This window comes from Megalobrama amblycephala, linkage group LG14 (genome assembly GCF_018812025.1).
Source record: "Megalobrama amblycephala isolate DHTTF-2021 linkage group LG14, ASM1881202v1, whole genome shotgun sequence".
Taxonomy (NCBI): domain Eukaryota; kingdom Metazoa; phylum Chordata; class Actinopteri; order Cypriniformes; family Xenocyprididae; genus Megalobrama; species Megalobrama amblycephala.
Genome location: NC_063057.1, coordinates 2492706 through 2505052, shown reverse-complemented (window position 1 = coordinate 2505052; position 12347 = coordinate 2492706). Strand labels below are relative to the sequence as shown.

Sequence of the window (12347 nt, the reverse complement as noted above, 5' to 3'; positions counted from 1 at the left end):
CGGTTTTCATTCTATTTTTTTTTTGTTTTTTGTTTTGTTTTTTTAAATGGAAGCTTGTTTCCGCCACTAAATTACAAAAGGTAATTGCAACTTTATCTCGCAATTTTGACTTTTTTTTTCTCAGAATTGCACGATTTTAAAGTCAGAATTGTATGATTTAAACTCGCTATTTCAAGTTATAAAGTCAGAGTTGCGAGACAGTCACAATTCTGACTTATTTCTCACAATTGCAAGTTATAAAGTCAGAAATGTATGATATAAACTCGCAATTACGTCTTAATTTTCTCCGAATTGCAAGTTTATATCTCACAATTCTGACTTAACTCGCAATTGTGACTTTTTAACTCGCAATTCCGACTTTATATCTTGCAATTCTGACTTTATAACTCGCAATTCTGACTTTCTCTCGCAATTCTGACTTTTTAACTCGCAATTGTGACTTTTTAACTCGCAATTGTGACTTTTTAACTCGCAATTCTGACTTTTTAACTCGCAATTCCGACTTTATATCTTGCAATTCTGACTTTATAACTCGCAATTCTGACTTTCTCTCGCAATTCTGACTTTTTAACTCGCAATTGTGACTTTTAAACTCGCAATTGTGACTTTTTAACTCGCAATTCCGACTTTTTAACTCGCAATTCCGACTTTATATCTTGCAATTCTGACTTTATAACTCGCAATTCTGACTTTCTCTCGCAATTCTGACTTTTTAACTCGCAATTCCGACTTTATATCTCGCAATTCTGACTTTTTAACTCGCAATTCTGACTTTCTCTCGCAATTCTGACTTTTTAACTCGCAATTCTGACTTTCTCTCGCAATTCTGACTTTTTAACTCGCAATTCCGACTTTATATCTCGCAATTCTGACCTTATCTCTCGCAATTCTGACTTTACAACTCGCAATGCTGACTTTTTAACTCGCAATTCTGACTTTATATCTCAATTCTGACTATATATAATCGCAATTCTGACTTTACAACTCGCAATTCTGACTTTTTAACTCGCAATTCTGACTTTATATCTCGCAATTCTGACTTTATATCCCAATTCTGACTTTATAACTCGCAATTCTGACTTTCTCTCGCAATTCCGTCTTTTTAACTCGCAATTCCGACTTTTTAACTCGCAATTCCGACTTTATCTCTCACAATTCTGACCTTATCTCTCGCAATTCTGACTTTATCCCTCGCAATTCTGACTTTATATCCCAATTCTGACTTTATAACTCGCAATTCTGACTTTCTCTCGCAATTCCGTCTTTTTAACTCGCAATTCCGACTTTTTAACTCGCAATTCCGACTTTTTAACTCGCAATTCCGACTTTATCTCTCACAATTCTGACCTTATCTCTCGCAATTCTGACTTTATCCCTCGCAATTCTGACTTTATATCTCGCAATTCTGACTTTATATCTCAATTCTGACTATATATATATATATATATATATATATATATATATATCGCAATTCTGACTTTACAACTCTCAATTCTGACTTTTTAACTCGCAATTCTGACTTTTTAACTCGCAATTCTGACTTTATAACTCGCAATTCTGACTTTATAACATGTAATTCTGAGAAAAAAGTCAAAAATTAACTTTTTTATTTTTTATTTTATGGCAGAAACAAGCTTCCATAATTTTTAGCTAAAGTTTTAGTAATTTTTTTAATCATTTTTATTAGTTTCCGTTTTAAATGTCTATATAGTTTAGAGCTTTATTTCATTTAGTATTTAGTTATTTTAGTACTTAAGCTTATTTTATTTCAGCTGGTTGCCAAAGCAACATTTCTCATTTTCATTTTAGTTGTTTTCGTTAACGATAATAACCCTGATCTGAAAGCCTCAATTGCCGTCCTACTTTGTATCTCAGATGTTACAGGTAAAGCAGCATTCTGGAATATTTTTTTTGGGCATCTTAGCTCTGGAAATCAATGTCAGAACGAGGGAAGCGGGCCTCTAGGACACATTCAGCTAAATTTTCCCCATCTTGGTTGCTTTCAGAACAATATTATCTCATTGTCCCAGTTAAGTGCTAGACATATTAGAGCTATTTCCAATGGTGTGATATTTTTCTGACGGCAAACAAAAAGTTGAACCATCAAAGTCTTGTCACTTACTGCCAAAAAATAGCAGAACTGAATCACTCTCAATCTAACATGAGGCCACCAGGGGCGTGTGTACGTCAAGCCCCATGGCGGTGCGTGTTAAGCTGTGCCTTGTGACGAATGAGTGTTTCATCTCCGTCCAGCGCTTGACGGGACTGTTTACAGACCGAAAGTGCTCCGTCTCGTCATGATGCGTGGGATTACAGGACCCCTGCCGAAGCGGCGGAGGACAACATAATTCATTTCTGACTGAGAGCGACCGCCCGCTCCCCACAAGGAGATGTTTCATGTTTCATATTCAACGTGGGTAAGACAAATCGGACGGCACACATAAATCTTGCATATCTCTACATTAGCGATGCATAGCAGGATATCAGGCAATCCAGTTCAAATAGTGCCTTGGGTTAGTGTTTGAGCAGAATTAATGAGACAGAATGGCAAAACAACCAGAGATGAACGGAGGCTCCGCGGCTCAAAAGAAGCAGATGAGGTTTACGAGAAGAGATGACAAAAAAAGCTCCCTGCAAAGCATTACCTGTTTAAAACAGGATGGACAAGTTTCCCACAATTCAGGCTAGAAAACAGAAAAAGGAAAGAAAATGAACTGAATGCATAATCATTTGGGGTTTGAAACAACTCAGAAGCAAATTATAGTTCACCAGAAACTCAATGAAAGGAAGATTAATGGGAAATCCAGCTAAAACCAGATTCTGATGGCTTCACATGGTTTCTTTAACTGCTCCAAATTTGTGGGGTCGAAGTTGACCTGTTTAGGTACGCTGGTAAAACAGATGACCAACTTGACCCCCTTCAGCTGATTTGACCTGGATTTTCCAGCAGGGAAATGTTAGAGAACAAAAAATAAATAAATAAATAAATAATAAAAAGAGAAAGGAGTGAAGGTGTTGCTGAATAAATTATAATGGAGCAGAATTGCTAGCCTCAAGATACTGAATTCTCCATTATGACACTGAATAACATATGGCACAGATTATTTTCTGTTTAATTACACAGACACCCAAGTTTCCCCCCAAAATCCATCGTCACCTCACGGGCCTGAAGTTCCCAGTCAAACCCAGACTTTCAGTCTTAAAATACAAAAATCGAATTATTAAATTTTTTAAAGAATGAAATAATATAAAAATTACATAAAATTATTATGTTAAAAAAAACCACATTTCAAAATGTACTGTGTGAAAATTACTTGTATATTTTTTTAAATTACTATATCTACTATATTTGACTATTTTATTGTGTTTTTCTAATCAAGTTGTAATAATTCTTTCAAATTATGCAAAAAAGTGTGAAAATATTACTCAATGTTATGTGTGTATTTAGGTTGCATACAATTCTAGCTATGAAATTATTCTAGAAAGCAAAAAAAAAAAAAAAAAAAAAGGCTAAAGAAAGCTATTTTATCCCAAAATGTTTAAAATGTTGTTTGCATAATAATACGTAATTTGACACGTCATGGAAATGACATTTTGGTGAAAATGTTTTTTGGTGCACTGTTGGACATTGTCTAATATTAAATATTAAAAAAAGGATTGTTTAAACAAATTGTATTAAAAATTACTGGACCAATTAAATCTAAAAATACATATTTTTTAAATATTTTATAATCTGTATAGAAAAAAAAACATAAGTTACAATTATATATAAATATTTATTTCTTATTATTATATTTATTTTATATATCTTATATATATATATATATATATATATATATATATATATATATATATATATATATATATATATATATATATATATATATTATTTATTATATATATATATATATATATATATATATATATATATAAATATAAAGGTATATAAAATAAAGTAGCCATAAATATAGGTGAAGAAAAACCCAAATATGACTGCATAGTTAAAGTCCTCCTGTAGTCAATAATTTTATCCCTTAAAACTCGTCTTTGATCACCAAAATGACATATTTAAAAAAAAAAATAATCCTGTGGAAAAAAAAATCTAAATTCTTCATGCCTTAAAATAGCTTGAATGTAACTCGACACCCTTGCTTCATTCCGTATACGCTGATCGATGAATATGCTAATTAGCCCCGCCTCGTTCTCACTGGCACAAGCTCAGAGATCCACTCGGTCAACTTACACCGTCTTAGAAACACTTTGAACAAATCAAAATGTCAGCGGAGAAAGTTCATCATAACATCGTAATATACATCATACACCCACTCTAATGCTAAATGTACCCGATTTTTCATATCAACAGAAAAATATATTGGGAAAACCTGGCTTCTCGAGTTTCCCTTGCACAGTCAGTTAATTATATGCTAAAGCCCGCCCACATGTTGACGTGATTGGTTACAAGGTAGTTTTTATGAAACTGTCTTTAGATCACTGCAGTTTTAAAGAGAAAATACTCCACAATGGTGCTGACTTGCACACGGTTTGTCTTAAAGCATATTAAAAACACCGCATAGATATATAAACAACATTAAAAACTTGATTATCATCACAGGGAGACTTTAACTGTTTTAGTACTGGAGGGCGTCTGAAGCTTTAGTCAGAATTTATACGGCACAGCGAGTGCTATTATGGCACACACCAGCCTCATATATCAACAGTGTGGCGCAAAAATGAGGAAATATGAGGAGGGTGACAAAAATGACTGCACAAATTAATGAGGTTCCACTGTGATGATGAGAAACGAGGGCACTTCAGGCCAAACGCTGCAGTCGTTTTGTCACCGTGTAGTGAAAGTGACTGCGTCTAGATCTCGTAACAAGGCCTGTGTGAAATTTTTCGACCAGAAGTTGAAACAGATCAGGGTTGTGTGATTCTCAATTAGAGCGAGACCAACAGAATTGGGTCGTTGACCTTAGTAAAAGCTCTCGTGATAGTCTTTATGGACACAATAATGCTTTAACATATTTTAGAAGGGATTTTGTGCAAATTAAAAGACAAGGTGGGGAAACTGCCGTATGAGGCAGATGCATCAATCTCCTCGACTGACAATACTCTGGAGAAGTTTATTGTCCAGCTGATTGAGGCAAATCAATGGCCATAAAACACAGTCTGAAACGTGAAGGGAATCTATGGCTCGATGATGATGAGAGCGTTCTTGAGGAGCTGAACGTCCAAAAATTCAATTTCACAAATAATTAAAGGTGCCCTAGAATTAAAAATTGAATTTATCTTGGCATAGTTGAATAACAAGAGTTCAGTACATGGAAATGACATACAGTGAGTCTCAAACACCATTGTTTCCTCCTCCTTATATAAATCTCATTTGTTTAAAAGACCTCCGAAGAACAGGCGAATCTCAACATAACACCGACTGTTACGTAACAGTCGGGATCATTAATATGTACGCCCCCAATATTTGCATATGCCAGCTCATGTTCAAGGCATTACACAAGGGCAGAACGTCTGGATGTGCACAGCTGAATCATCAGACTAGGTAAGCAAGCAAGAACAACAGTGAAAAACGGCAGATGGAGCAATAATAACTGACATGATCCATGATATCATGATATTTTTAGTGATATTTGTGAATTGTCTTTCTAAATGTTTCGTTAGCATGTTGCTAATGTACTGTTAAATGTGGTTAAAGTTACCATCGTTTCTTACTGTATTCACGGAGACAAGAGCCGTCGCTATTTTCATTTTAAACACTTGCAGTCTGTATAATTCATAAACACAACTTCATTCTTTATAAATCTCTCCAACAGTGTGTAATGTTAGCTTTAGCTACGGAGCACTATCAAACTCATTCAGAATCAAATGTAAACATCCAAATAAATACCATACTTACGCGATTAGACATGCTGCATGACGAACACTTTGTAAAGATCCATTCTGAGGGTTATATTTGCTGTTTGAACTGTGTTTATGCTGTTTAAGGCAAGCGCGAGCTCAGGGGGCAGGGAGCCTGAGGAATTAAAGGGGCCGCAGCCTGAATCGGTGCATAGTTAATGATGCCCCAAAACAGGCAGCTAAAAAAATTAATAAAAAAAAATCTATGGGGTATTTTGAGCTGGAACTTAACAGACACATTCAGAGGACACCTTAGACATATTATATCTTGTAAAAAATGTTCGATGGCACCTTTAAAAGTGCCCCTATTGTGCCATTTTAAAGTTTCCTAATTTTGTTTAGCAGTTCTCCTACAATCGGTTTACATGCATCCATGTTCAAAAAAACACTTTTCTCATAATATACACTGCCGCATCACCTCTTTTCTTTCAAAGTGCCTGAAACGCTTCGATCAAGGATCCGGTCTCTCTAAACCCCACCTTTCTGAGAGCTTCCTCTGCTCCGATTGGACAGATGGCTTAGTCTGTTGAGACTGGTCGACCGCTTACTGTGCGTGTCGGAAACCATCTTAATTTCAGCTCTTCCTCAGCACAGTGACACGAACAGTAACGATGGTGTCAGTTTTACTGGAAGAAATACAAAATGGATTCTCTTCCAGTCTCAGCAAAGCAAGAGAAGCCGATGGTCTCAGGGTGAAGACCTGCGTGAGCTTCGTATCACGCTCTCTGCTCTGAGACTTCACAAACGCACGCACACCTTAAAGTGCGACTTTCTCACGTCGTCGAAAACCGCACCGAGTAAAAAGTGTAAATCTCATTAACCGACTAAAAAAAGCAAGATGGAGGTGATAATTTAAACAGGTAGAAAAAAAGTCTCCTGCAATTATCAGCGAAGCAGAACGTGGAGCTGAAACAGGCTCTAACTTCTCTCATTATTTTGCAGTGCTGTAGTTTACTCTGCTCTGAAAAACACTAAACACAAGAAAAGCTTATTAAAGGAATAATTCACCCCCAAAATGAAAACGCTATCACCATATGACTTGTGATTTGTGTGACTTATTGATGCTGATAATTTTTCAGTGCCATTTATATACTATCATTATCATTATCAACATTATTATCATCATTTTCATTATTATCATTATTATTATTATATTCATTTTAATTTCAATAAGTATTTATTATACATGCTATTGTCATTTCTGTTTGTTCCTTTAATGTGAATATACATACATATATACACACATATATATATATATATATATATATATACACACACACATATATATATATATATATATATATATATATATATATATATATATATATATATATATATATATATATATATATATATATATATATATATATATCTCAACTTTTTTGTTTTAAAATTTATTTTTTTATATTTTATTTACCTTTATTTTATTTCAACTTTTCAGTTTTTCAAAATTCTAATTTTCACATTTTTTTTTTTACATGTATTTTTTCATCTAATAGTTAATAATACATTTTATTTTGATATATTTCAGCTTTATTTCAATGAACAAAAATGCTTTTTAATAGTTTTAGATTTATTTTTAGTTAACAATAACAACATGCATCCCTAATTTCTGCCTGAAATTAGGGATGCATGATATATCAGCCACCATATCGGTATCGGCAGATATATGTTTCTTTTTTAAAGTTATCGTTATCGGCCCGATAAGGAAATTTGTTCGATATATTAAAGCTGATAAATAATGGATTATTTCCTTCAGCTGAGACACTTCAGATATGCCATTATGGTGTTGAATTTATTGAAATATGATTGGAATCACTTCAAAAAGGAAAATACAGTTCACTGCAACATACTTCCTAGTGTGTCATATAGGTTACGTAATATTATAATGAGAATATTATAATTGTGTGCTTGGGACATGGCTTTTAATCGTGAGACTTTTGTTTTTGCTCTGAAAAATTATATACATATTTTGATTTAGGTTTATCGGCCAATATATCGGTTATCGGCTTTCAAATATTAAGAATTATCGGTTATCAACCAAAATTTCATATCAGTGCATCCCTACCTGTAATATAGCGCACAAGACTACTTTCATAGTCATTTTGCTCATCTTTGGGGGTTGCAGATGTGTGTTGTGTGGAAAAGGAGCAGAAAACATCTGCTTTTGTGTTCCACAGAGCGTTCAAACAGGTTTGAAACAAGAGTGAACATTGTGCCGTACGTCTTCATCAGATGCAAATATCTGCTGCACAAACGTTTCTTTCCATGCCACATTCAGAGCGAGAGGATTTGAAGTTTATCTACGGCACCGTTTAGTTGGTATCTGCGACTACAGAGATTAAACCTGTCGTTCTGCGCTGCATGCTGGATAAACGGCGGCGGAGGGAAGTTGTTGACTTTGCTAGAGGACGCAGGAGAGTCGAGGAGGAAGAAAAGAGAAAGAAAGCAAGATAAAGACTAGAGATGTGTTTGACAGCGCTAAGGCCCTCCGCTCGTTCTTCCAGCAGTTTGAGGGCATTCGGCTGAGCGCAATTATCAGGAGAGCAGCTCGCGTTGGACAGGAGAGGTGAGCTGTGAAGAGGAGGAGGAGGAGAGCAACACTCCCACCGCATTTTCCCAGACTAAAGTCATGACTTCACTCCCTGTCGGCTCCAGTCTGACTAAACACCACACCGGATATATATATATATATATATGCACATAATCATCTTCTCAGCTCTTCATTAATTGCTGGCCTGTTAATTGGTAGTGGCTTTGTGTGAAAATGTGGGGGTGTGTTGACTATTTAGTGGCTCACTCTTTTAAAATGTGCACACACACACACACACTTACACACACACACACACACACACACACACACACTTACACACATACACACAAATAGTAACACTTGAATCCATTAGCAGACGGGCCGAGAATAGCAATGCTTTCAAATGAATCTCACGCATATAATGATTTTGAGTTGAAAAATGACCTGCAAAATAAGTATATATTCACTGTACATCAGGGTTATTGTAATAACTGAAACTAAATTATAAAATATTAAAATATACATTAATTCATAAGGGGAAAAAAAATTATACATTGCCAATACTGGCCATATTTTTGTAAGATTCACTCAACATGTACTAATGGAAAATAATAATGCGTTTTTATCCTGAGTGACCCAGAAAACGAATTTGTCTCAAATATGAATGTAGTACTTTTTCTCATTTTCATGTTTCTTTATACCTCCAATTAACCAACATTCAATACACACACAAAAAACCAATGTCCTTCTCCTCTGTAATATAACAGTAGAGAAGTACATTAGCCTCCATGAATGTGATTTTTGTGTGAATCTCAGACAAAGCGCTCTGTTTCTGACTCAATGCTGCAGGAAACTGTGAAGAACCGACGGAGAGAGAGAAAGAAGTGACTCACTGTTCGTTGACGACAAAGATGCAGTTGTCTTGCGAAGGAACGCCTGTGACGGGATGCTTGCAGGTCACCTTTCGCTCATTGTGACTGTAGGAGAGAAAAGAAACAGGAATTGTGGGAATTAGAGACTGCTGTTCACACTTTGACACTCGATAAAGAGCCGTTTGATAACTGAAATGATTGATCTAGCAATGTGATTTACATGCTGCTTGAAAAGATCATTACAGTCTAAAGGTTGAGTGTCACTAACAGGCCAGAGAAAATGATGGTATGGTCCTCAGACTGTATTTTTCAATCTGCTATCTATATTTTTTTTGCACAGCGACAAGTATATACATGGAGGTTAAGCAATGTCAAAATCTTAAAAACTGAGGTGTCATTACGAGTGAATATCGGCTACTTCTAGAGTTTCAGGTTTACACCCTGAAATTTAGATTTATATTTATATACATATATATGTATATAATAATTATTAAAGATATTATTATTAATAGTGTACATATATATATATATATATATATATATATATATATATATGATAAAAAATTATACTGTGAATAAAAACAGGAAAAAAATCTAAAAAATAACATTTTAAATAAATGTATGTGATACATTATTCATACTGTGACTAAAATGAAATAAAGAAAATTATGAATAGAAATAATGTTAAATATAAAATATATTATACATATATATATATATAATTGAATTCAAGTATAGTTCATTAAAAATTATTAATACTGTAATATTGAAATTTGTCATACATACTATAATAATGATATAATGATAAATAAATAATATATGCATGATAAAAAATACTTAACAGGAATAAATATATATTAAAATAAATTATAAAATAAAAAAAATAAATGTGATAAATTATTCATACTGTGATTAAAAGGAAATAAAGAAAATTAAAAATGGAATTTATAAAAATTTTATATATATATATATATATATATATATATATATATATATATATATACACACACACACACACACACACACACACACCATTAAAAATCATTAATACTGTGATATTGAAATTTGTCATACAGACTATAATAACTGTTTAATTTATTTTAAATAAATGAACAAATAAATCAATAAAATATAATTATTATAATTAATAATATAAATAATTAATTATTAATAATATAAATAACATATGCATGTTAAAAATTACTTATGCTCTGATTAAAAACAGGAATAAAAATATTTAAAAAATAATAATAATAATAAATGTGATAAATTATTCATACTGTGATTAAAAGATATTAAAAAATATAATTATAAATAGAAATGATAAATGTCTATAAATAAATGATAAATGTTATATATAAAATAAAAAAATTTATATATATATATATATATATATATATATATATATATATATATATATATATATATATATATATATATAAAATTGAATTCAAGTATTGATCATTAAAAAATATTAATACTGTGACATTGAAATTGATTTGTCATGCATACTAACTGTTATCATATATGCATGATAAAAAATTATGCAATACATATATATGAATTGCTTGTTGTATTTCTCAGTTGCAAGTAACTTTAGATACATGCATCTGCTAAATGAATAAACTTAAATAGTTATCATTATAACAGTAACTAAACTATAACCCAACCCCAACTAGACTGAGCAAAATGGTCTACTAGGTTGACGTCAGCCGCACCAGCTGACAGTCCAGCTGATCGACCACCTAAACCAGCTTTGACCAGTTAGAACCCGTGTAAAACCAGAATGTACCTTTAGAATCTGGTTTAAACCTGATTTCCCAACAGGACTGAGTCAAATGTGATGTAACCCAGATGAAAACTCAACAGATGACATCTACCCAGAAATCTCCTCAGCAACATCCTGCTGAACAAACACACACTCACAGAAAACTACACACCTTGAGCGAGGGGTGGTGCAGAATTTCAACATGTCTGTCCCTCCGGGGGCCGCCGGTGGCTCTGTATACCCTCAGTCCTGTCTCTCTCTCTCTCTACTCCTGCTGTTTACCACCACACCAAGCATGTAGTCACTGCTGCTGCCTTCCTCACTCATACGCCCCGATCACAAGAGCATGGAGACAGACACCCACCGCCTTCTCCTCTCCACCCTCTTCCTCTCTGACATGAGGCGCCGACGTCTCAATAAATACAATTACTGCTGCAGTCACACGCAGACAGAGCCATGAGAGGACAGAGGAGGCCGTTCACACAAGAACAAGGCCGTTCAGCAGTGATAAGCGCTCACAACAGACTCCTCTCTTACATGGAGAAGTCACAGGGCTTCTGGATAACATGTGGACAGACTGAGGCATGCTAGTCAAAACATGGTTTGAGGCGAACGAATCAAGGTTGAGGAGAACTACACAAAACACTCGCACACACATAAAATCCCAAATTCAGCATATTAAGGCTGTAACGATACAAGTAATCATATCGAATGAATACAGTGATGTTTTAACTACTGCATGAGCAGAACAACTCAAACTCTGAATTTACCCCCAGGATGGGAAAATATTGTTTGCATTGGTAATCTCTGATGTTGCAAACTCAACTGAAAAATTGCAACAGCACCATAAACTGCAGCAACATTGACAGACTATTTTATTTGTATTTATTTTAAAAAAATTATATTATATTATATTATATTATATTATATTATATTATATTATATTATATTATATATTTTATTAGTGCTGTCAAACGATTAATCACATCCAAAATAAGTTTGTTTACCTAATATGTGTGTATACTGTGTATATTTATTATAATATTTATTATAATTTAGTATGTATGCATGTATATATATATATATATTACACACACATATAAACACATGTATGTGTGTACTTATATGTGTATATTATAATTATAATAAATATACACAGTATACACACATATTAGGTAAATAAACTTATTTTGGATGTGATTTATCATGATTAATCGTTTTTATACATATACATATACATATATACATATATACACACACACAC

At 33.5% G+C, this 12347-nt stretch overlaps 1 protein-coding gene across 25 annotated transcripts in view; it reads right to left on the bottom strand.

Moving 5' to 3' along the window:
- plekha5 (pleckstrin homology domain containing, family A member 5) overlaps window positions 1-12347 on the bottom strand; it is a 183663-nt gene that overhangs the window by 59372 nt on the left and 111944 nt on the right. For 15 of the 25 annotated variants that reach the window (XM_048155904.1, XM_048155909.1, XM_048155906.1 and 12 more), the window contains exons 4-5: window positions 9337-9420; window positions 2646-2684 (exon numbers count right to left, since the gene is read on the bottom strand). In XM_048155904.1, coding sequence (XP_048011861.1) covers window positions 2646-2684; window positions 9337-9420 — 123 coding nt within the window. Of the gene's footprint in view, window positions 1-2645; window positions 2685-9336; window positions 9421-11255; window positions 11303-12347 lie in introns of those variants that run through there. The other 10 variants (XM_048155905.1, XM_048155926.1, XM_048155927.1 and 7 more) reach the window with 3 other exon arrangements.